At 38.5% G+C, this 24718-nt stretch overlaps 1 protein-coding gene across 7 annotated transcripts in view; it reads left to right on the top strand.

Moving 5' to 3' along the window:
- ACOX3 (acyl-CoA oxidase 3, pristanoyl) overlaps nucleotides 1-22448 on the top strand; it is a 36833-nt gene extending 14385 nt beyond the window's left edge. For 4 of the 7 annotated variants that reach the window (XM_054295739.1, XM_054295741.1, XM_054295740.1 and 1 more), the window contains 11 exons: nucleotides 2758-2854; nucleotides 3258-3440; nucleotides 4728-4850; nucleotides 6462-6582; nucleotides 7050-7169; nucleotides 8155-8268; nucleotides 9617-9732; nucleotides 12298-12472; nucleotides 12955-13022; nucleotides 13710-13796; nucleotides 16932-17318. In XM_054295739.1, coding sequence (XP_054151714.1) covers nucleotides 2758-2854; nucleotides 3258-3440; nucleotides 4728-4850; nucleotides 6462-6582; nucleotides 7050-7169; nucleotides 8155-8268; nucleotides 9617-9732; nucleotides 12298-12472; nucleotides 12955-13022; nucleotides 13710-13796; nucleotides 16932-17051 — 1324 coding nt within the window. In that variant the 3' untranslated portion in view covers nucleotides 17052-17318. Of the gene's footprint in view, nucleotides 1-2757; nucleotides 2855-3257; nucleotides 3441-4727; nucleotides 4851-6461; nucleotides 6583-7049; nucleotides 7170-8154; nucleotides 8269-9616; nucleotides 9733-11400; nucleotides 11505-12297; nucleotides 12473-12954; nucleotides 13023-13709; nucleotides 13797-16931; nucleotides 17319-21439 lie in introns of those variants that run through there. The other 3 variants (XM_054295744.1, XM_054295743.1, XM_054295746.1) reach the window with 3 other exon arrangements.
- Nucleotides 22449-24718: the final 2270 nt, after the last annotated feature.

Here is a 24718-nt window from a genome sequence, read left to right as displayed (position 1 = left end):
GATTTAACTGTTTGGGATTGTATTAAGCAAGTAAAAGTGGATAAAATCGTTTAGGTCATTTTGGGAGCTGTTTTGTTCAGCACACATCTGTCACATGTTTATTATGAGTAGGTTTGGAATTCCTGAAAGTAGGCAATTGGTATATAGGTTTATAAAGTAGTAGCTTTCAGTTTGCTTTTTATAAACACTTGAGTCTCAAGCACAGGTCAATATAAAAAAATTTCTACAGCTGCACAACTTTGCTTAGTGAATACGCACTACAGTGTAAAACACAACACATAAGAGAGGAGAATTTGCCATTTTATTAATTGTCCTTGTCTCCCAGGTAACAAATGACAGAACAAAAGGAAGTGTCCTCAAGTGGTACCAGGCGAGGTTTAGGTTAGATGCTGGGAAAAATTTCTTCACTGGAAGAGTGTTAAGACATTGAGATGGGCTGCCCAGGGAAAAGAGGTGGAGTCATCATCCCTGGAAGGGTTCAGAAGATGTGTGAATGTCACACTTGGGGATGTGGTTCAGTGGTGAACATGGTACTGCTGGGGAAACGGTTGGACTCTGGTATTGAAGGTGTTTTCCAGCCTAATGATTCTATGAATGCTGCCGTGAAATCTTACCATTCATCACATACAAGGCTAAGCATGTTCCAGATATGTATTTGCAGAGAGAAAGCCTAAGAACTGGAGCCCTTTGAAATATGGTCTAATATGTGCCCCAAAGATTGCATCATCTCTCTGTTAGGTCAACTCTTCCTATAGTCTGGTTTATAATTCCAGTTTTTATCACCCATTCAATAGCTTTTTAAAGTAATATTTCATTGCTTCCTTCCATGCATCCCTTCCTGCTTGGGAGGGATCCTTATAAACATCCATGGAGCTGTCTTAATTTCATCACTTTGATTTTTAAAATTCTCATTTGACTCAATGGCTTGTAAAAAATGATGAGCTGCTGGTGTGCTGTGACTGGCAGGCATCCTGTCAGGAAAATATCCTTCAGTAATTAGTGTCTGCTTCACTGTTTGAACATAGTTGTAGCTTCCTACCTTATGCTTGGATTGTAAGATCCTAGGAGGAAGCACCTTCTTGCAATTCTGTGGGTGGACAGCAACTGTGAAAAATGAGTATAAACTAGAAACCTAAACCTTTCCACACACACAGTTCTGTAATTAAAGTAATGAGTAATAATAATTTAAAAGCTCAAGTTCTTTCTAAGGTTCATGCTATTACTTAAAAATATTTGTTGTTGTACAGTTTTAGTTGTGATTCTTTTTGGGTTATAGGGAAAAGAGAATGTGAATTTAGCCAAAAGATCTTTCTAGAAAGATAATTTGTAGTTTCAGTGATATGAAAAAAAATTTAACATAGATGGAAATTAGATTTTTGGAAAATCTGAATTTGCTTCTATTACTAAGTAGTGTAGTCTCACTGAAATTGGCATTTAACAAAGCACTTATTGGAGTTGTTGAGGCAGCTGGTTCTTGGTTAGGATAGCACGCCTTTCTCTGTGTCTAAGTCTGAAAATACTGTGTATCTCTAAGGCTGAATAAATTCAGTATTCAGATATGTTTCCTTGGAAACAACTCATAATTTAAAAGCACATGCAGCAATGCAGCCCTTATGTAATTTATTAATGTGAAAGACCTGGCTCTCGTGAGCCATATTAAACAGATCAGCCTTTATTGGCAGGAAAAAGGAATTTTCTTTGATTACAAATACAGCTTTTCAAGTACTATTAGATAGTGAGATATTCATGAGTGGGGTTGATACTGCTGCTATTGTGCCAAATTGTGCTGCCCATTTGGATGAAAAAATTCAATCACTTTCTTCCTGAAGAATATGAATACTCAGGACATTCTTCCTATCTTAAGAACTTCCATCTTTATTGCTGCTAGAGTGCTGCAATTTAGAAGGGGTTATGCTGCTCTTCCTTTTCTAAGATACCACATTTCAGGGAATAGAATTCCTAATATGAGTTTAAACAAAGGAAAATTTTCCTTTCAGTTCCTTCTCAGGGCACTGTTTCAGCTATGTCCTTATTTGTATTGCAGTAGAATGAGTGATCCTCACAGGTCTATATTTTAGACTCATAAAAATATATAGTGTCTCTATTCCAAAGCAGTCTCCAGACTGGAATAAACAACACCTCAGTTAAGAATACAGTTCTGCCGAGTTGTTTGAGGCAGGGAATTATTTGGAATGAGAATGGCCCAGTCCTGTTCTAGGTGGCAGAAGGAAGTTGTTCATCTTCCCAAGCCTTTTAACTGCTGAGAGTCCAACCTAGCCAACCTAAGTCATGCAGCCTGAGAATTCAGTTCAGCTTTCTGAGGTGTCAGTGAAAGTACCTGTCAAACTGCCTGGGTACAAGGTCTCTGATAAGTAACTTTACTTGTGTCTTCCCTCAATCAGAATACATTACTTATCCTTCCATTCTTTTTTACTTCTTTCCTTACAAAGCTGAAGTGGGTTTTTTTGGTTTTGTAATCATCATCTTTTTAAAACAGAAGATCAAAAATCAGTAGAGTTACAACAAATAATTTCTCTTCTTGAATTTATTGTACTGCTCTGAGTCTGAAAGTCTTTGTTGTCCCAGGCATACTTCCCTAAAATTGCCTATTTGGCCTGATGGGCTCTGTTTTCAGTTCACTGATATGCCTGAGATAATTTTGCAATCCCCTCTTTCTTGTGACCTTTTTTCTGTAATACAAACACCTCAGACTATGTAGACATAGATTTTATACTGTTTGTGTATTTGTTTAAACAGATTTGCCATGTTCCACAATGTCAGGATACCAAAAGAAAACATCCTGAATATAGCTGGAGATGTCACAGCTGAGGGGAAGTACTCAAGTTCTATCAAGGTATGAAACAAGATCTTGTTTCATGAAATATACAAAGGTATAAGTAGGTTGAGAAACTGTGCAATGGGCCTCTTATGTCAGGAAGACCTGAACTTAAGAAGGCTGTTGGCAATTTCACGAGATATGAATGTTGTTTTTTAAATTGAATTTCAGAGATGTCTCAACTCACCTTGCTGACTTTACTGAACTTTGTGGTTTCTGCATGACCCCACTGATCCCAAAGAGTTTAGAGTTTGACTGTGTTCAGGCAAGACTATTCTGAGTCTCCCCTGAATGCCTCATCTGAACGAGTCAGGAGACAAAATTGACAAAATTGTTTCTTCTCATGCTACCAAGTTGCATCTTTGTGGGGGTAAAATGAAATGTTAGCCTCAGCATTCATTCTGTGCTTCTATTCATTCAGGAGGTTAAAGAACGTTTCAGTGCAGCTCTGGGATCCTTGTCCAGTGGCAGAATTATGATCACAGGACTTTCCACAACCAACTTAAAGCTTGCCTTGGCAATAGCCATTCGCTTCTCAGCAGCTCGCCGTCAGTTTGGACCCACTGAGGATGAGGAAATACCTGTCCTTGAATACCAAACACAGGTAAACACTTTGGAATTCTATCTACAGACTTCTATGTAATGAGACTCACATTCAGAGCTACCGCAGATCACAGTAGGGACTCTGAAGTTAGTGAAATTAAAGTTGTCTATGTCACCTGAAGTATCATTCCAGTACAGCTGTGGGGGTTCATTCCAGCTCAAAACCTTCTCCTGGCATGACCAGGCTTTTAGAACAAGTTCTGGAAGAGCAAAACCAAAAAAAATTTCATGTTTTCTCTGAAGTAGCTGGAAGCATTTGTCTTCTAAAATAGTAACCTTGTAAGAGAAAGGCTGTCTTACATACACATGCAAAAGTACTGCAGATGTAGATAGTAGAAAGTAGCATTTGTTTCAAAATATCTGTGCTTCTTTTGTTTCTATGCTGTTTCTCATTTGTAGCCTGTTATGCTTTAAAAGTATAGAACTCAATAACATTCATTGTGGAAAACTCTCAAGCTAATAGTGATTTAAGAGGATTATAACCAAGGTTTACCTGCAGTTGATGCTAATGAGAAACACTTTTTGCTCTGAAAAAAATAAAACAACTGTATGTAGAATGACTGGGAAAACTCAGACCTGCTGAATGACAGAGGTTATTATATAAAAAATGGTGAAAACAAACCTGCCCAGTTGGTCCTTGCAGTGTGGGTGCCTTTTTCCAGGTCGACACTTATCTTGCAATGTTGAAACATTTCTGGAATTTCTGAAAACTGGTGGAAGGTTCCTTCCTTCCACTATTTCTGGAAAAGCCAGGGTCTGCTTTCCACTGGTCTTTGAGTCTCTCAGTTTCTCCCAGTTTTGGCTTGTTCTGTGGGTTCCGCTTGCTGAAACTCCCATTCCCTTCTTCCTTTACAGAAAAGACTTTCAAGCAGCTTTTCTTTTCCTTCATGAGCCCCATGAAATGGTTACAACCTCTGTATGTTTGTACTGAGGAAAGTTACGAATCGTGACTGACCCAGACATGCCAGACGTTATATAAACACATGCCAAAAGTATGTCTTTGGTCTCCAAAGCTCCAGTGAACTTTTTCCCTGGTTTAAAGAATGCTTATCACAAGTTCATGAAATGTGAGAACTAAAACAATATAACTTGTATAAAGAGAACAATAACCACCTATAACATAATTAAATGTAATTAAATTATATTTCAGGTGGTTGTTGTTCTCTTCTCTATTAAGCAGATTTCCATTTAGAACACAGTAAAAATTAATGAGTTGGTTCAATATAATAACTATTAAAAACATATATCAATTTGTAATCAAATCAATTTAATTCTTTTTTTTTTCTAGCAATGGCGTCTTTTACCTTATCTGGCTGCTGCATATGCCTTAGATTATTTCTCAAAGTCCCTGTTTGGGAACTTTGTAGAGTTTTTTGCAGGTGTTTTGGCAAAGGACAGGAATCAGAGACAGGTGAGATGTTTACATATTTCCTATTCACTGAGTTCTTACTATAATAATCTGGGAACTGTTCAATGGAAGACCAATTTAGAAGTCTTATGCTTTCTTGTGATCAGGAATGATAGAGCAATGTGTCAGAAATATAGGGCATTTAAAGTACTGATTGAAGTTGCATTCGAAAAGCATTCAGATTAGTTTTGATGGAGTGATTAACATTTTATTGATTTCTGTGGGATTGAAGGTTGTGTTCTCTTGCAGAATTTTTTATCATAAATATATTATGATGTTGTAAATTCTGCTTATAACTGTTGTAAATGATTATACAGGGAGCATATATCAAAGTGAAAATTTCTGAAAATATCTTAATTCCTGCACAGACTCTCTGAGTCTGACTTGAGTTTGAAATTCAAATTCATGCATTAAAATAAATATTTTTAGTGAAAAAAGTTGACTTCTGAGCCTTAGTATTGAATTTTTCATCCACAGTGAGCCTACTGGAAGTCATCCCTTTACAGAAGAAATAGTTTAATCTATGAGTCTTTGTGCAGGGACTGATTCTTATCAAATTAACTGCAATATTGTGTTTTTACAGCATATAAATTTTGTATATTTTTATAATTTTTGGCAATAAAACATTTTAAGGCCTACGTACTGCTGTGTATTGCTCAAGTCTTTCTTAAGTCCTTAAGCTTTTTTCAGCTAAAGCTCACTAAATAATTTGTACTAATGTTAGTGTAGAATATTTTAATTTCTCCTCTTTCCACAGAAGAATCTATTTGACTCGGGTTTGATATCGGGTTTTTACCTGATACTTCATCTCTGGATGTCTGCAGTGCAGTCACTAATCTTAGGGGAAACAGTGGCTATCAGGAAAAAGTCATGATAGGAAAGAATCTTGCTGTTAAAATTTTTAAGAATGTAATTCTTATGAATTCCTTCTGTTCTACAGGAGATCTTTAACAACATCAATCAGGGAGGTGCTCTTAAATAAGCTTTGGTTGTATCAAGCCCCATGTCCAGAAACCAGAATTCTAAATGCATTTTCAGAAGAAGGTCAACAGAGTTAGTGTAAATTCAGGCCACTATAATTCTCTGGAGTCTCTGAGGGTGTACATAAAAATTTTCCTCCTCTTTGCAAAACTGATGCTTAAAAGATCACTGAGAACTGTGTAAGGCAATAAACTTTATAACTATCCTATTGCTGGCTAGGGAGAGAGATACTGCTTATGTCACAGAGGGAATAGAAGCTTTTTCTGGACAGGCCACCCTCAACCACCTGCTTCTCCATGTTTGGGAGGGAAAGCTTGGCAGGTGGTGAATTAACTCACTCAGTGCTGTGCCTGCTGGTACAGCTGAGCTAAGATGCACCCATGTGCCCATTACCTGACACAAATTATTGCTGTCTCATGTAGGAAAGTTGGTGCTGAAGGTTCCTCAGTTGTGGCAGGGTTTTTCTGTGGCACCAAAGAATACACTTTGCACTTAGATAGATCTCAGAGAATTTTATGTCTGTATTGTCTGTATTGTTCATTATAAAGCAGTACATGTATCTATGGCTTTAGCTGGTCACCAGCTTAATTTCTATGAAAGTTATTCCTCATTTATAATTTGTTTTTCACAAAGGCTGATTTGGGACGTGAGATTCATGCTTTATCTGCTGCCAGCAAATCACTGGCATCTTGGACTGCTCAGCAGGCAGCCCAGGAGTGCCGAGAAGCTTGTGGAGGGCATGGTTACCTTGCCAGTAAGTTACAGACACTGCATGCACCGATCAGAAAGAGAATGGTTATTTTATTGTGTTCTTTGACTGCTGTTGTGCTGTGATTTCTGAATTTTAGTAATGTGTTTAGAAAGTATTTTATCCTCATATACATATTTTTAAATGTTATTTCATACTTGAAGTCATAAAAAAAATCCCTAAACCCATACAGGATCCGCATCAGCGTTTAGACATACTGTGCAAGTAATTCAGTCTCAGTTTCAAATCTAAAGATGCAGACTTTATAGATGAAAATTTCTCTTGTAAGTTTAATGCAGCGCTTTTCTAAAATCTTTACTGTACAAGGTAATCAGTGAATTTTCAAGCTCATCTGTTTGTAACAGTAATTTTACTTATGAGAATAGACAAAATTTGTCACAGAATAATTATTTAATCTTTCTTAGCTTCTACTAATATGTTGCAATATATTGAACTGTGCACTTGCTCTTAAGTGAATCGTCTGGGTGAAATCCGAAATGACAATGATCCAAACTGCACATATGAGGGAGATAACAATGTCCTGCTTCAGCAAACCAGCAACTACTTAATGAGCTGGATGAATTACATAAGAGGTATGTTTTCATTGTGGAATCTTAGTGCACCTAACAGTGTGTGGCTAATGGAATTAGGAGGTATTTTCATACTGAAAGCAATTTACAGTCATTTAATAATTTTTTGGAACATAAATAATGTGCTTCAGACTCCCATCATATGGTACATTCACAATACAGAAATATTTGCTGCAGGAAATATTCTGTCTCCTGTCTTGCAGCAGCTAACTAGATGTTTTGCCATCCCTAATCAGGTTAAGCCATATCTTACTCCCTGAGAAGTGCAGTTTAGTTCAACTGAATTACCTCAGCACTGCATCCTGGTCTGAAGAGCTGTCTATCTACATGGGCAGAGAATCATGGCCTTTGGTTTTAAACTAGAAGATGAGAGATTCAGATTAGATGTTAGGAAGAAATTCTTCTCTGCAAGGGTGATGAGACACTGGCACAGGTTGATTAGAGCAGTTGTGGATGCCCCGTCCCTGGAACTGCTCAAGGCCAGGCTGGATAGGGCTTGGAGCAACCTGGTCTAGTGCCCTTGTCCAGGATGGGAGGGTTAGAACAAGATGATGTTGAAGGTCCTTTCCAGCCCAAACCATTCTATGATTCTGTGACTCTGTATTGGTAAAGTCATCATAAGTCTGTTTATTGTACTTGGAACAGTTCATATCACCTGACTTGGTAGCAATGTCCATCACCACATCTTGGAGTTCTCTAGATTTTGTTTCAGTTTTCCAGCAGTGAGTTTCACTAGCATCTTACAGAGCTGGAAAGCTCAGCAGTTGGAGTTGAATCTTATGGAGAATAATTTCAGGCAGTGATGTCAGGTTTTTCCACACTTGCCTACCAGTCCTCTTTTGGCTGGACCAGGCCATAATAAAATAAGTATTATGGTCTAATTGCATTTGGCCTGTCAAGTGTATGCATGGCTTTGTAATAGGCTTTTAGTTCCAAAAAGTCTGATTTCTTTTCTCATAAATCATTTTTATTTTCTCTGGTATTTCAGATAAAGCTCCTTTTGAATCCCCTTTGGGAACAATAAACTTTTTGCAAGACTACCATCATATTCTTGGCTGGAAATTCACAGCCATTAGTGTTGAAGATTGCATGGACTCCTCAGGTAGGCTTCTGCTGTTATTAGACTGATTCTAGAACTTTAAATTCCTTTCCAATGGAAAGGATCCAGAGATTTGAGATTCAACCTCTGCTGCTAATTCGATATTTGTCATATTTGCTGACATTTCTTGTATTACATGTATTTTTATTTACTAAGAACATAGTTTGCATTTCAAAATACATTCTATTTCCCCCAAATTCATTTCTGGAATGGAGGATAACATCAGATATTATTTTTTCTCTTTTGTTCCCTTAAAATAGCATCTCTGAGTTAGGGTTTTTCACCACTTTATTGCTGTTTTCTGGTTCTAAGATTGCCACTATCTTCTATCACTAAAATAGCTTATTTTAGAAAACCATACAAGGGATTTACAAGCATGTTGAAAAGGCATGAAGTTCATCTGCTTTTGACAGGTGCTTTTTGTTGTGTAGTGAAAAATTAGTAATGGTGGAAAAAGAGTTTCCTGTAGTTTTCCTGATTTAATCTGCTATAATCAAGTCAAGTATGACATTAGATGCTGTTCCCATTTGTGTATCACTGAGCCCAGATTGGCCCTTGGACACAAAAGTTAAAAAGAATACCAAAACCTAATAAGAGAGCAACAGCACATGTTCTCTCTTCTCATGCAATACCTACTGAACCAGACCATAGTTAAAAATGTCTGAATCTGTTTCTTGATCCATTCTGTTACAAACTGGACTGTTAATCTAAATGCCTTAATTTAGTCAGCATGTGAACACTCCCTATGCCATAAGGTATCCTCTACATGAAATCTTCAGCTAAGAAACAAGCTGGATTCATGCAAGGACCTCATGCTGAATAACTTTTTACCTTAATAGTTCTAGGCTGCTCTTATAAATATGACACAATTATGTACAAAGCTAGTAATTTAAATGTGATTACATTCAACCACCAGTGAAAACAGTGTTGCAAGTCACATGCTTCCTGTAATTGTGGAGTGTCTTCTGTTCTTGTATTCTCAGAAGAGACTTTGTACCTTGCAGGCCTAAGTCTTCATATGGGGAAAAAAAAAGCAGCAAAAAAATTTATTTAAGTAAGAAATATAAACTCAGCTGTGGATACACCTTGTCTTCCAGCTTGGGATCAGTTTGAAGTAGTGTATGGCCAGACATGATTATGTCTTCAACTGTACCCTCACAATCTGACTGTTGTCCCCAGATATTTATTGTATCTACATTAATGGAAAAAGTGACATGTTAATGGATTGATTAATTGATGGTTTCACTTTTCATCTCAACTAACAAAATCTGGGGCTGGCAATAGAATTTTCATGTGACTTTTTGTATCATAACTGTGAATGTTAAAAATTCTGCTTTTTTCTTTTTCATAGTTCCTTTAGCAGCTTATAAATGGTTGGTTTGCTACCTGCTCCGAGAAAGTGACCTAAAAATGAATAAGGAGAAGCAGGCTGGACAAAGTGATTTTGAGGCAAAAAACAACTGTCAGGTAATACTTAATAATCTTTCTTATTTTATTCATTTCTTTTCATCCAAGTCTTTCAGTTTCTGTTAGTTTTATCTTCTTCTGTCAGAAAGTACAATTTCCTGAACCATAAAGCAGCAAGTCAGATAACTAATACTTATAAAACTTAATACCTGACCATGTGCATTGCACAGAACATGATAGCATGAGGACAGTTACCATCAGTAGAAATCTTCCAGGATATATTCAGGATATATTTCCCTTCAGAAAAGTTGCAGGCATGTGCTGTGTGATGTCTGCAATTTTGATAGCACAACTTCTGAAGACTAAATCTATCAGTATTAAATACACTGCAGTATGTGATTATTACTTCTCCATCTGCACTTGTGGCCAAATACATAGTGTAGGAAAGAATCTTGCTCTGGCAGGTAGGTAAACTAGATGACCTAATAGATCTTTTTCATCTCTAATTCCTATAGTGCAAAGTACTCATGAAAGATACCAGACTGACAGCATTGGAACCTGAAAAGGAAACATTGACAATTTACATATAGCAGATCCACTCTCTTACCAGTGAGTTTTAACAGCTAGGAATGGCTTAACTCCAAATTTCAGTATTTATCCCCAAGCTCACCAGATTCCTCTACTACCTCCATGAGAAAAATTGGCTCACATCCAAGGAATGAGCACTTGTCATTTGTCACTGAGAAAGGTCAGTTCCCTGAAGATGGTTGGTGTCATTTACTTTATCTGCAAAGCTAAAAAACAGCAGGAAGGAATAGTCAACATTCAACTCTGTACCTAGAAAGTCCCAGCCCGGCTTCAACAGGGGATGATCTGTGTGAAACCACTAATAGGGGGGAGAAAAATCTTTCCTGCTTTTACCCTAGAAGCAGCTTATAGAGAAATTCTTCAGGGTCAAATCCAGACTGGGAATTGCCAGAAACTCCAGGCTGATTGCCTGTCAGTTAGCCAGGTTTTGGTGAAGCTGGTGTTTGGGCCAGTGCATTAGAATGGTGAGCTCAGAAGTATGAAGATTTTCTTATCTATTATATTTAAAATTCAAAGAGGTTCAGGCACACAACTGCTTTTGGGATAGGTATTGGTATGCTTTAGGTCATTAGTTTTTCTTTTCTCCCTACAATTCATCCTCAGGACAGCAGGACTTTTTATTTTAAATGTCATGCCTCAAAAACATTTGAAAATGATTTACAAGCTATGCTTTGAAGACATGTATATATTTGATTTAAAACTTTCTGGGCATGAAGAAGCACTTCTCTGTCAGCCCAGTGGTTGACTAATACAAAATATTTGTTCATGCAATGGGGGATCTGGAAGAGATTCCTAGGCTATCCCTAGGTTATTTTGGTTTGGACACAGCTTGATAGAAACAGTAGAGAAGTGCAAGCAATGGGAAAGAGGAAAATAGAATTATAGGGGAGAACAACAGGAAAATAATTATTAATGTTTCATTTGGGATGTTAAGATGCATTTCATTCTGACTAGGGAATTAGCGTATCTCAAAAATACATCTAGTAAGGGGTCAGTCCTCCTTAATGCTGCAGAGAATAGAGGATGTGTATTTTGCTGTAAATAATAATTTATAAATGTTTTTGAGCTTGGACATAAGTGTGCCACTGGGCAGCTGCTGTTGAGAGAGACAGTGATCTTTGGAATATGCTTTCTTTACAGGCTGCAGTGGATCTAAATGCAAGGGTATTGCAAGTATTTAAAAGAAAAGAATTAAAACTAATCAACTAATTCTACATGGAAAAAATTAAACACCCAAACCTTAACAAAACCAACTTAAAAACAAACATGAGTTACATCATTGCAGCAAGTCAGCCAGGACAGGAATGGCATCATATTCCCCTGCTGTTCACCAGCTAGAATGTTGTCAGTCAGTAATCTATTCCATGGCAGCACATATAGCAAAGCTGGAGTATATAAGTGAAAGAAGTGTTCCTGTGTAAGTACATACAATCACTTAAGGTTATGTACTTTGCATTAACAGTAACTGGTGACTTGTCTTTCTCATCACATAGTTGGAACTAGTTGAATAGTTCCTTCAAAACATACTGCAATCTATTGCACTCCATCTACAGAACCCACTCATGGTGACGTCATCAGATTTTTGTTTATTATTTGAAGGGACTGTAGTAATTTTTCAATAGGAAGATTTGTATCCTCTTTATAAAACTCTGGATCATATTAAATAAATATAAGCCTACCTTTTTCTTCTTAGATTCACGTCGGTTTCTTAACAATCCTAAAATCAGCAGACCCGATTTTACATTGTCTTCTCTCTCATGTAGCTTCTTGATCCCATAAAGCCTGGCTGAAACTGCCAAATTAAACTGGTAATAGGCATCAATCTTACCTCTAATAGGCATTTCATGAGACATTCCATACCTGACCTTTGCACAGACATTGTGGAAAGTGTTTTCTCCTACTGTTAGAATTTCTCCCACTAGATCATCCCACCTGAATCAGCAGAACTCCACTAACTTCACCAGTGCCATTCTGCACAGGCTGAGGGCTGGTTCTTTGTGTTTTGTTCCTCAGTGTTTTTCTCCCCTGTCTCCTCAGGTGTACTACTGTCGGTCTCTGGCTCTGGCTTTCATTGAGCAGACAGCCTTACAGCGCTTCCACGACTACAGCCACGATCCCAGCGTCCCAGCAGCTCTGCAGCCTGTGCTGAGGCATCTCAGTGCTCTCTATGGGCTCTGGTCCTTGAGTAAACACCTGGCTGTGCTCTACCAAGGTGAGGTCAGCTCCCTGAATGTGCTGTGCATGTCACTTTTATAAAAAGTACAAAATATATTCCCTGGACGGGGCAGAGAATCCTAGTGATGATTTATGTTACAGCATTTTCTTACTGCTTGTTTAATACAGAGCAATCATTCCCGACCAAATTTTCAGGAGCAGGAATCTGCAGTGAAAAATTAACCCGAAAATCTCTCTCTTACCTCAGAGATGATGGAGAGATAAGAGGTTTTGCTGTGATCCAGTGCTTATGTGACAGGATGAGGGATAGGCAGCAAGATGCTGTAGTGCAGCTCATTCTGCAAAAGGCTCTGCATAGCTTAGATTAAGAGTTTTGCAGTCAGCTCATTAATGAAAGACTGTCAGTTCAATTACACAGGTGCAGTTACTTACTCTTGACTACTGAACTCATGAACTTGGCAAAAAGTTTTTAGCAATGTAATCTTAATTAGTATAAGCTTCTCTGTGAATATTTTTAAGGTGGCTATGCTTCGGGGGAACAACCTGGGAAATTTATTCAGGACGCTATTCTGAAGCTCTGTTACAGGGTAAGCCTGTTTATTGTGATTAAATATAGAGTATATAAACACTAAAAATAAGATACATAGCTTACAGTCATCAGATTATTCTGTACTTCATGGGGTAAGTTAGCAGGCTATTACATTAATGGTTTCTGAATAATTTTCTGTAAAGTTTAGCAACTCACTCACCCTGAATCTAGTCTTAATTTATTTCAATAAATGGAAAACAATATGTCCTACCAAACAACACCATAGCATTTGTGGCCTTGCAATCTTCATTGGAAAGCCAGTGAAATATTTCAACACAGTTCTTTTTATTTCATTTCTGAGTGAGTTTGTGGGGTTTTTTTTCCTAACACTAAAGCTTTCCAAACTGCAACATATTCTTTGCAGGTCAGCAAAACTTCAAAGAAGAATCTTGTCATTATATTTTTAAAGTCCAAAATGATATGTGTTTATATGTGTAAACAGCACCATATTGGTTAAAATGTGTTTAAAACTCCCTATGTAAAGGAGGAAAACATTTGAAATACAGTCTTTTTTGGCAGTTACCCTGGGAGTGAAAGAAATTGAAATAAATCTAGGCTACTAATTGTGGATTTCTCTTAAATTATCAAAGCTGATACTTTATGAAAGTAATTTTTATGCTGCTCTGTAGTTCAGCCATAGACAACTGCAGAAGTTGTCAAATGTGTCTCTTTTGGTTTTAAACAGTTGAAAGATGATGCAGTTGCCCTGGTTGATGCCTTTGCTCCTTCTGACTTCATTCTCAATTCTGCTATTGGTAAAGCAAGTGGAGAGGTAAGAAAACCCATTGTAAAATTTGTAACTTTATTCATAAAGAAGATTATTGCCTGTAACTAGCCTTAACATATTCAAGACATTTCACAAGTACAAAAGAAAAGAAAGACAATTTTTCAGTGGAAAATACTACCAGAGTTAAATTGATGTCAGCAGAAAATGAACTCTTTCATTTAGTGGAGGTACGCTTCAGTGGGAGACTTGTATTGCTGTAGTTTGCTGTTCTGGGCATCTGTGCACTCAACTGAAAAAGGGCTGAGAGAAATTTTTTGGTGTAGTTACACAAAGCTAGAGTTAAGAGCATAAGAATGGCCATACTGGATTCACTTCACAGAATACTCTGTGGCTGACAGGGATGGATGGCCAAAGAGAACACTGGGAAACAGATGAAAAAGTGAGGTGTTCTTTTCCTGATGTCTCAGCTGTTGGCAGTTTAAGAGATGTCTCGTGTCATAGGTTCTGTTTGTATCGTTCTGTTTAGTAGCCACAGATGTAACTATTCTCCATTTTCTCCCATCCATTTTCAAATTCAGTTGTCGTTTGGTTTTTATCACACCATCATTTCTACAATTTAATTATGATTGCTGTTAGAAAATACTTCCTAGTCCCAGTCCATATCTATTTACCATCTATGGGAGCCTTTTCATTCCTCTGACAGACCTTGTATTCCTTCTCTGTGTATTTTCAGCTTCTGCCATATCATTTCTGAAGTGGCATAACCACACCTATAAGCAGGACTCAGGGTGTAGGTGCACCATGGAGTCAGCTCCAACAGCTCCTGGTCTCTCCCTTCCTTTTTTTTTTTTTTTTTACATATTTCAAGATCTGTCTTTATTCCAAAATCTCAGCAAACCAAAATTCTTGCTTACTGAGCCAAACCTACTCATCAGGGCTGAGCTGTGGGATAACTGTTCTGCAGAGACCAGTGTCACAGCACAGTAGTTTGGGTTGGTGTGGATGGATGCTGCAGACAGTCCCTGGAGCCTGGGGAGCCTGCCAGGATGTTTGACAGGAATGCTGCATCAGACTCCGTGGATTTCAGTGTTTCGTGTAAATTCTTGTCTAAAGTTGCCCCTTGTTCCCATGGTGATCCAGCAATACAGAGGGCAGAACAGATGTTTCTAAGCTGACCTAGCACAATGATTACTTTGTTAGCAGTCTTTACAAATGAGGCAGGAAAGGCTGGCTGTACCTATCCAGCCATCTCCTAGAGGGTTGTAATCATCACTGGAAACTTTGTTTCCATTTCTATAGGATTTTTGAGGATTAAATTAATGCAAGAGGTCATGGGAGGGAAGCTTCAAAAGTAATTCTTCAGAGAAAGAACATAGTTTGTTAGAATGTTAAGAGTATCTGTGTTGGCCAAAAGCCCATTTTAACACATTTTTTGTCTCTAGCAGAAGCTGTGAGGAGATGCTATAGGCAGAAATGTAAAATATGGTACAAGTACACAGTGATCCATTCCTAGAATAGTATCCCCTCTCTAGCAGTCACCTGGAGATTTCTTATCAGTAGCTGATAAAGCTGTCATGATGGATTTGGCTGGCTCTTCATTGGGTACCTCTTAGCTCTTGCAAATGCAGAAGCCATAGAGATTTATTAATATTAGATATTAATATTAGGAGTATATGAGAAATGCATGTAGGAATCTAAACACTTCCTTATGTACTTACTTTTTTTATAAATTCATTGAATCATTGAGAAAATAATTTTAATCAGTGCTATTCAACCCATGTTCCATAAAATTCAGGAAGGTTTTCTGAATTGCCTGTAAGTCTGTGATTTTCAACTTGTGTAAATATTTTCAACTGAAATTCACAAAAGGCTGCCAATCCCTCACTCAAAATACTTATTAAAGATCATTGTCTCCTGGCTGTCTGTGTTTAATCCTCTATTCATTGATTGCTTTGCACCTTCTAAGAACCAATGCAAACATTTTAGTAAAAATTACAGTATTTTGAAGAATAGATTATCCAAGGATAACAAAAGGGAGAATTTAATTCAGGATAAATTGTGGAGTGCCTTGCACTGTAAGCCACAGATCATAGTTAGAGCTGAGGAAAGGTTTCAAATTTTTTTATAGGCAGCTTTAAGCCCTAAAGAAGAATTCAGATTCTCTTTAAATGGAACTTTTGATGGTGTGGATAATTTCTTCATAAGAGTGAATCTTTATTTCTCCATAAAAGTGAATCTTAATCTCAGCCTAAGTCTGTGAAGGTATTGACACATTTATTTCAGGATTAATTAAAACTTGTTAGACAATATTTAATCAAAATTAGAATGGAATAAGTAGTTAACATTAGCCCATGTAATCAAGGTAAAATATATTTAATATTAAATGTATTATATTTCAGTATTTATTTACATCATCACAGATATTTAGGACCACAGCATCTTTTGATGAAGAAAAATGGCATTTCACTTTACCTCACTGACTGCTTTTTATACTACATTATTATTTTGTTACACTGTGCTGTCTTACTGCTGAAAATATGTTCTTTCTTTTCTGATTTTTCTATAAAATTATTTAGAGTTTTAAGCTTTTGTTAATTATTAATTAACGAATATTGTTAAAATTCTACTTTTGCAAAGTTTTCTTCTTTTTAACCCTTCTGCAAAAAAATTACAAATTAGTAAAATGACAAATAAGCAATCTGCTCTTGAGAGAAGAATTTCTTATGCTGAAATCAAACAGTTCACACTGGGAAAGAAGTTCTGTTCCTTTCCAGAAGTGTGTTCAAACAAAGATAACAGCAGCTGTCCATGAGTGCTTTCAGACACAGCCCTCAGGTTTGGACAGAACAAAGATTGGCTTAATCTAATCTTGTTTCCAAATTTCTACCTTTGATAGTACAACTCCTGTCAAGTTGAAAACCAGAGATAGTAAAGATTTCTGGTTTCCTGCTCTTATGCAAGGATGGTCTAAATGATTTACACAGAAATCTGATGTTTACAGTACTTTGAAATTTTGTGGTTATTGTTCTGTTTGTTCTTGCCTGTACATAATTATTCACATTTGTTATCTAGAAATTCAATTAAAATCTCATTTCAGCCAATAAGTTAACTTAATAATTTATCTTGCAGATGTTTTGTTTCTTCTCTGTGCATTAATCCTTTTTTATTATTATTTTACAGTTATACAAAAATATGTGGGGAGAGATCCTTCAAGGCAACAAAGTTCTGAACAGACCTTCATGGTGGGCAGAATTTTGCATGAATAAACCTGTTATAGGCAGGCTGAGGTCAAGATTGTAAACCAAACAGCTTTTAAGAGTCTGGATGGGCCTGAGATGGATACCTTGTGACAAACATCAGGAGGAAATGAGGCCATATGAATGATGAAAATTGAAGGGATTTTCACCAGGAGGTGCCAAGTTTTCAAATAACTTTGAAATCAAGTCCAACTTGATCTGAGGGACTGTTAACATAATAATGACAAGATCAAGAGCAAAACATCTGCACACTATACATATTTACTCAATTAAATTAAAAAAAATGAAGATTTATTTTAATCATTGATTTGCAAAGTTTATATTAAAAAGATTTTCCAATCACTCTCTTGTTGATATTTTCATATTACAAAAGGTAAATAATTTTAAAAAAGCATTTTCCATCAGAGATTATGAATAAGCTGATAAAGGCAAAAAAAAATTAGGACAGGCTGGACAAAACCTGTACTAACTATGATTATAGTGAGAGAACATTGGGAGAGCATCTTTCCCTCTGCTCCTCTGTCCTCAGATTGCAGAGAACCAGGCTGTATTGCCTTTCAGAAGAGCTGAAGGGAAGAGGTCAGGACAAGCAATGGTTTCAGTGTCAGCAGAGGCAGGTGTCTGTCCTTGGGGGCGCAGGATGACTCTGGGAGCTCGCTGGCTGCCCCAGTTCTGAGGAGCCAAACACTAATGTGGCAGTGTGGAAAGATGGCTCTGATTAGTGGCACACCCTGGGTTGTCTCAGCTCAGAAGTGGGAAATTGGAGACAATCACACTGTTAGCTTTGAGCTGAAAGGAATGTTCTTTCAGTAAAGATAACTTCTTAGCCAGACTCAGAGCAGACTTAAATGTTAATAATTTTACCACGTCAAGTTCAAGGTCAATTAAAAATGATCACCCTCAACACACTTCAGTTTAGAAACAAAAAAGCCAAAGAAAAAGTCTGAAATTCTATGGCTGTTGTTCATAGTCCCATTGGAAAAATGGATAAAAGCTGTCCTGTTAAACTGTATTTTTTTTCCTTAATTTCTTTTTCTTCACCAGATATAGTCAGTGTTGCCTGTGGTTTTTCTGCCTCTACTCTTTCTGCTTTTCTAAGGAGGTTCCTTAGCTCAGGATGTCCTGATAGAAGCTCTTTTTCTTGCAATTGAACTGTAGGGAAGTTTAACCTTCTTTGCTGAAAAAAACAACCCAGTATAAAGTGTTCGTTTTCTTTGAACTGTTTTGGCTCTTTTAATAAAGTCCAATAGGTGGCATCATCCTATGGAATAAAAAATAGATCAATACAGCTAAACACCTATCATTAGATGTTATGGAGTCATGAGGTGTCATGATTATCTTTAGGAATTTTCCATATCAATGGGGCATCCAATAAGTGTCTCAGAAGGAAAGAGGCAGAGCTTATAATTCCCAGTATCCAATGTGAACACCAGGAACTCTGGCAGTGAAAAAGGCAAATGGAGAAGAGATGCCATGCTGCATTAAATGTAGTAGCATTGATCTGTCAGTCCCCATTCTGCACTATCAATGCTGATCAGCAGCATTGTTCTGCTGTCCTACATGTGTGTGATTTCACCATCACCTCTGAGCTCTCCATAAGTCCATAAGAAAAGACTCAGTCTTTTCTTGCCTCCTTCCCCACAGCTGGGAAACAGCTGTGTGGAAATCTTGTGTATAAACTGTAAGTCTGTTTATGAGGCCTTGGTAACCCAGGAAAAAGCACAAAGGTGTTTGGCATATAACTTAAGCCAGCTTCATCCCAATAAAAAAAAAAAAACACAGCAAAAGTGTGTCACAGTAGCAGAGACCTGGAGACCTGGTGAACCACAAGGATACTCACCAAGCGCATGACAAGATAAACAGACATCCTGTAAAAATATATCCCTAAGCCCTTCCTGCTAATCTTCTTTATTATGACTATTCTGGCAACAACCAAACTCCCTGATACAAGCTGTGCCTCTCTCTGATGATAGGGACTGTACAAACTGGCAGGAAAAAGTGCTGTTTGTTCTGAAAAGCTCCTAACTTCAACTAGAGCAAGCACAGCAGAGGCTGCACCAGCAAGGACCTGATTATGGGCCGGCAAAGTGGGGTACTCAGTAAAATAGCACAGTTATGGACCCTAAATATGAAATGTCCCAGCCTGCAGTAAGCTTAGAGCCTCATGGGACCCTTGGGCACCTGGTTGATGGCAGGAGTTACAGACCTGAGCACCAAAGCTGAAATAAGTACAAGCACTGTGAGGCCTTGGGCATTCACTCTTTAAAAAATCCTGCATCCCCAGCCACTGGGTGCTGGTGGCTGCTCACCAGGGCTGTTTGCAAGCTCAGTGCAGGTGTTCAGCAGCTGTCAGGATTTGCATGATGCAGCAAAGTCTGTCACTCTTTACTCTGACACCCAGTACAAAGCCATGGTGCAGCAAAGGCAGGCTCATTCTGTGGGCCAGAGCCACTCTGCACTCAACATTACCAAAAGCAGTATTTCCTGTATGAATACCTGGGTAATTGTGATCAGGTTTGACTATGAATTTCTGATCTGTATTTTTAGCCAGATCTGTGTAATCAAATGAGAAGAATTTCTTCTGAAGTCAACAGCCAAAGGTTCCAGAGATCTTCTATGTCCAGCTTCTCAGAGCAGGAAAATTTGTAGCTTTGAACTTGCAGAGCTGCAGCATGGAAAGAGAGAGATGTCATGAAATTTGGCATCTGGTTATCTACTAAATCATAGGGCAATAATTCAACAACTACCACAAGATGTCATTATTATATGCAGTTTCTTCCTCTTTGTAGAACATTAAATAAAAGAAGCCTCTGGCAGAACAGAGAAGTCATTTCCCTCCCATTTCAAATGCCAAATAAAGTTGGATGTGTCATTTTATCTTGGTTGGGGAGCTGGGTCAAATTCAGTCAAATAGCTTCAGTCCAAAATAATTTGGCCTTGGGGATCCATCCTTTTAAGTTGCCACGTGAAGGCACCAGAGAGCTGAATCCAAATAGGCCTGAAAGAGCCTTAAAACTGCTTCCCCAGGGCCCTGTGCTCTGCTCCTCTCCTGGAGAGTGGCAATGTTCTGCTTTGTGACCACCTACCTGCCCAGGGTATTTCAAACCAGGTATGTCTTCTGTGTGCTGATGTGACTCAAAGCAAAAAGGTTTTAACAGAAATTGTTTACGTGTGCTAGAACACTGAATGCACAGGTCTCCCTTGCTGATGTGGCAAGATAAATCCATAAATATTTCACATCACCTTTCTAGGAGTGGTAGTTTCAGGAGGAGTGCTTTCTGGGTCAGGTGGAAGCCGTGCCATGCTTTACATCTGTGGATGTGGATTCAGAAGTGCTTGTTTTGTGCAGGAATGAGTGGACTCATATGCTGCTCTTTCTGTCTGAAAGCCTCCTTCCCACTGTAATTAATGATTTATGACACATTCTGCAGGGATGCAAGTTCCTATTCTGTTTGCCTTTGTTCATATATTTTCTTTACCGAGTTAATGTGTTTTCAAACACAAGTGCTGAGGTCACACCAGCCCATGCTACTGGCATGAGCAGTCTGTCTCTCTCTTCCAGCCATATGGACATCACAGGGTGTCCTCTGCTAGCACCACACCTTCACTGGCCTCAAGGGTTTGTTATTCCCACTTCTCATTAGCCTGAGATCACAGTGAGATCATTTTAGCTCGGTTCAGCGGCCTGAGGAGCAGCACAGGCCAGGGGAGCTGCTGCATGAGGCATCCATGTGATGGTCTGAGCTGAGGCACACGCTGCAGCCAGGTGGGGTCAGCTGGATCCCAGCAGGCTGCACGCAGCACTGGCACTGGCTACCCGAGCACAAAGCTTCCCTCTTCTCCAAGAAAGTCAAGTCACAGGTTAATGAGATACAGCAAGCACTTCAGTTCCTTTCAAGGCAAAGAGAGACGTAAATGCTGAGAACAGCAGTTCTGCTGACTACCTTGCCTTGTTTTATTCTCAAATGTTTGCAGCCTGGTTGTGATTGTTGAGCATTGCCCCAGCATGAATCTCTCTTGAATAAATTCAAGCTCTATCAGGAGTTTCTTCAGTGTGTTTGTCACATAATAGACTAGTAAGTGCATGGCTAGAAGAATTCCCAGTGTATTTCCTGAAGGCAATTTCCACATTTTTACATTTTTTGTTTGGTCAGTCTTAGTGTAGAGCATCTACTGAGCTTTCCATCAGTCTCCAAAGACACAGCACCATTGGGCATTACCTGCCTTCACCTGCCCATGTTCTTCCATCCTCCTGCCCTTCCCAACTCATTTCACTTGTCATCTTCTCTCTACTCAGAGCTTTGCTAAATACTTATTTTTGTCAACTTATAAAATATTCATTGTTAGTCTTTGTTTTAAGCAAAGGATATTTTTAAATTACATGTTCTTGGATAGAAAAAATGCTTCAATTCATAATGTCCATTTTTTCAGAAGGGCAGCATATTTGCCATGGAGTGATAACCAGGAGTTAGAAAACAACCTGGAAGGACCAACATGGATCTGGAGTTTGTCCTGTGGCTGTGACTGAGACATGATTCATGCTTTCCACACGTGATCCACGAGCCAGGACAGCTTCCAGGGCATCCAGAGGAAAGCCACCATGCTGCCACTGTACTGTAGAGCATATCCTGCACTTACCACCTCCTGACCACTCCACAGGGCTTTTGGGGCAGTCTGTCCACAAGCAATGGGCAACCATTGCCTGAGAATGAAACTTCTTTATACAGTGTTTTGGGGTTTTTTGTAAAATGTAAGAATCAAAACAAAAATGTATAGACAGAGATAATTTTCTATGGCAAAAATATGAGGTTCAATAAAATGGTTTATAAAGAAGCAGAAATATTCAACAAGTGGTTCTGCACTGTATTTATGTGTTCTTATCACTGGGATGTGATGAAGTACTTTCCAATCCCTCAGTAACCCAGAAAGCTGTTAAGCAACACATACTATGGTAAGCACTAAAATCAGCAGAGCCATGTAACAAAATGGTGAAGACTTGACTGGCCTAAGCACACTCATTTATCTTGTATTTAAGACTATCAAAGAAATTCCACCAGGCTAGAGTCAGCTGTTCTACCAACATTTTAAAAGGACGAAAAGTCACAAACTTGATTCTATGAAAAACAAACTAATGGAAAACCTAAAGGGGGATTAAGTTAATAAAATAAATACCATATAGCAATACAAAAAATATCAATCAGAGATTTTACAGAAAATACAGTTTCTCAGACACACCTGATTTAATTCCAGGTATTCCCAAACTCTGATTTTTGCATATATGTGACATGTAACATAGACATTTACCTCTAACACACCATATTTTGTGTCTCATGACACTGAGATGAAGAAAATCAGCATTCTGTCTATCTGCAAACACACTCAGGAAGCCATCAGTGGAGAAATCATTCTCTGTGCTTTAGGGATGTTATTAGAGATAATCCTAGACCTGCCACTGCTTATTATTTTCCTCAGTGAGCTGGAAATAATTTCAAAATCTCTTCTATTAAATTGTGCATAATTGGTGGACTGGTAAATTAGGTGAGCACAGATATAACAGACATAATCTGAAATAAGTTTAAACCAGATTGGTTTTGCTGACCCAAGTGTGCAACATCTCCTTCAAAAATGGAGGGGTAAAGAGAGATTTTGTCATCCTAGGCCAGACAGAGCTGAGGGAAGGTGAGTGCTTTTCTCTCTGCTGTATTTGGGAGAGAATTGAAATTTTTCTAAATGACCCAGGAGTGTCATGGGAAGAATAAGAAAATGCAAGATCATTATAACCTTAATATGATCAGAGAATTGATTCTTGTCCAGTTCTCATGTTGCAAAAGCCAGCTCCAAATGCCAGCCTGCCTGGAAAATGGAAACTGTATTGTGTGTGAGAATTCATCTGTGCCTGCAGAAACCACATGCCAAACTCCTGCTTTCCTTACAGGGCACAAAGTAACAGAAAGGAGCCAAAATACTGAATTCAAAGCCAGAGAAAGGTGTGGTACAACAGGAAACTGAACAAACTCAATGTTTAGCATGTCAAAGAGGAGCTTAAAATTTGGAGCAATTGCAGTATTATAGGCTTCTCCAAAGTGGAGCAAAATGTTGTATGTCAAAAGAAATATAATTTGTGTCTGATCACCGGGGGAGAGATTTAAGGGTATTGTTTACTTTGAAGGAGGTTTGTGCACATACACATTATTTAGGATGACCAAACCATGGTCTATGGTTTCGTTACATGCTGTACCAAGATCCTTTAAATCAGAACAGCTGGTGCCATATGAACTGCCCTCCAAAAACATACTTGTCTGAGTGTCATTAAATAATGATTTTTTTTCTAAGCCCACACAAACACTTGGCTTTTTCCATCCAGTTTATCAATGATGAGTGTTTGCAAAGTCCAGAACTGAGCACTGGCTGTGTTTCACTAGTGTGAGGGAGAAGCCAGGAAAAACATATCTCCTGGGGAGTATTCCCAGCTGTAAATTTATTTTTGACACATATAGGATGGAATTGGGTTTCTGTGCTTGTTTTGATCTCCTTACAAATTCTTATTAAAGGGATGTCTTCCAGCCCTGCAGAAGTGCATATCCTGTCCCAGTCCTAAATCTGTGGGTGAGTCCTGCAGCCAGCAGTGTGGGGCAGTGGGACAAACACACCAGTGCCTCAGACACTCAGCAAGCAGCAGCCCAGTTCTTTGCTCAGTACATAAATATTTGCCTGGTTGCACCATGCTCTAGGGCAGATGAAAACCATGGTTTTTTTTCACAGCCATCAGTTGCAATCAGTGCTGTTCATCCAAGGCTCAGCCCATGGGCACAGGCCCAGCCAGAGGCACTCCTAGCACGCCCTGCTGGGCTCTGCTCCTGAGGCAGCCACCAGGTGATCCTTGGGAGGTGGTGCAGGGCTGCCCTGCTGTGTCCCACTGGAGCAGAAGGAACAGGTTCTTACCCTGCACAACCCATCGTGGTTACAGAGAGAACATGTCTGCAGGGATTTTCCCTCTCTCTGTTTGGATCACTTTTTGCTTTGGATTTAATTCAAGCAAGTTCTTGAATGGGGAGGAAAGAATTAAAGAAAATGTTACCTTTCTAATGACCAGGTTGTCTGTTTTGACAATAAGGAAGGCAATAGGCATGGAATTGCTTAGCTATGATTTCTCCTCCTCAGTGTCCAAATTTCTGGTGTCTTCTCATTACACTTCAGTTGTGAGGACAGTTCAACAGCAAAAGCTGGAGTATTTGCAGTTTTATTTCTGTTGCCAGGCTCTCTGTTCATTGTGGGAGGATTCCATATGCAACCAGATATGATTTTCCTCTGTGTTAAGAAATAGTCCTGGCAATAAACGGTTTGAGTCATCTTTCTGTTTGCTTGACTCCTCCCATAATAATATTATTCAAATCTTGATTCACCCCCTAATCTCACAAGACAGGATTTTAGAGGTTTAAAGAAAAAAAATATTTTCTTGGGTTTTTTTTTTTCATTTTGACCTCAGAAAGCTCAGAGTCGAAAAGCTCATATTGTATTTTGCTGTAATTAGGTAGAGAGCAAAAAACATCTTCAGAAAGGCACATTCCTTAGAAGGTTAGTCTGCAACATGATTGATTACAGCTTGTTTCAGTGGGGAGGGATATGGTGGCATCATCATTAGAAGTGAGGTGTGTCTCACCACTTCTCAGAACCATCATTTCACCTCTGAACTAGCAGAGACATTCCCTC

This window comes from Melozone crissalis, unplaced genomic scaffold, assembly GCF_028551555.1.
Source record: "Melozone crissalis strain CALT ecotype California unplaced genomic scaffold, PUWL_Pcris_2 ptg000006l_1, whole genome shotgun sequence".
Lineage (NCBI taxonomy): Eukaryota > Metazoa > Chordata > Aves > Passeriformes > Passerellidae > Melozone > Melozone crissalis.
Note: the sequence above shows the minus strand (reverse complement) of the source record. Positions and strands in the feature narration are given on the sequence as shown.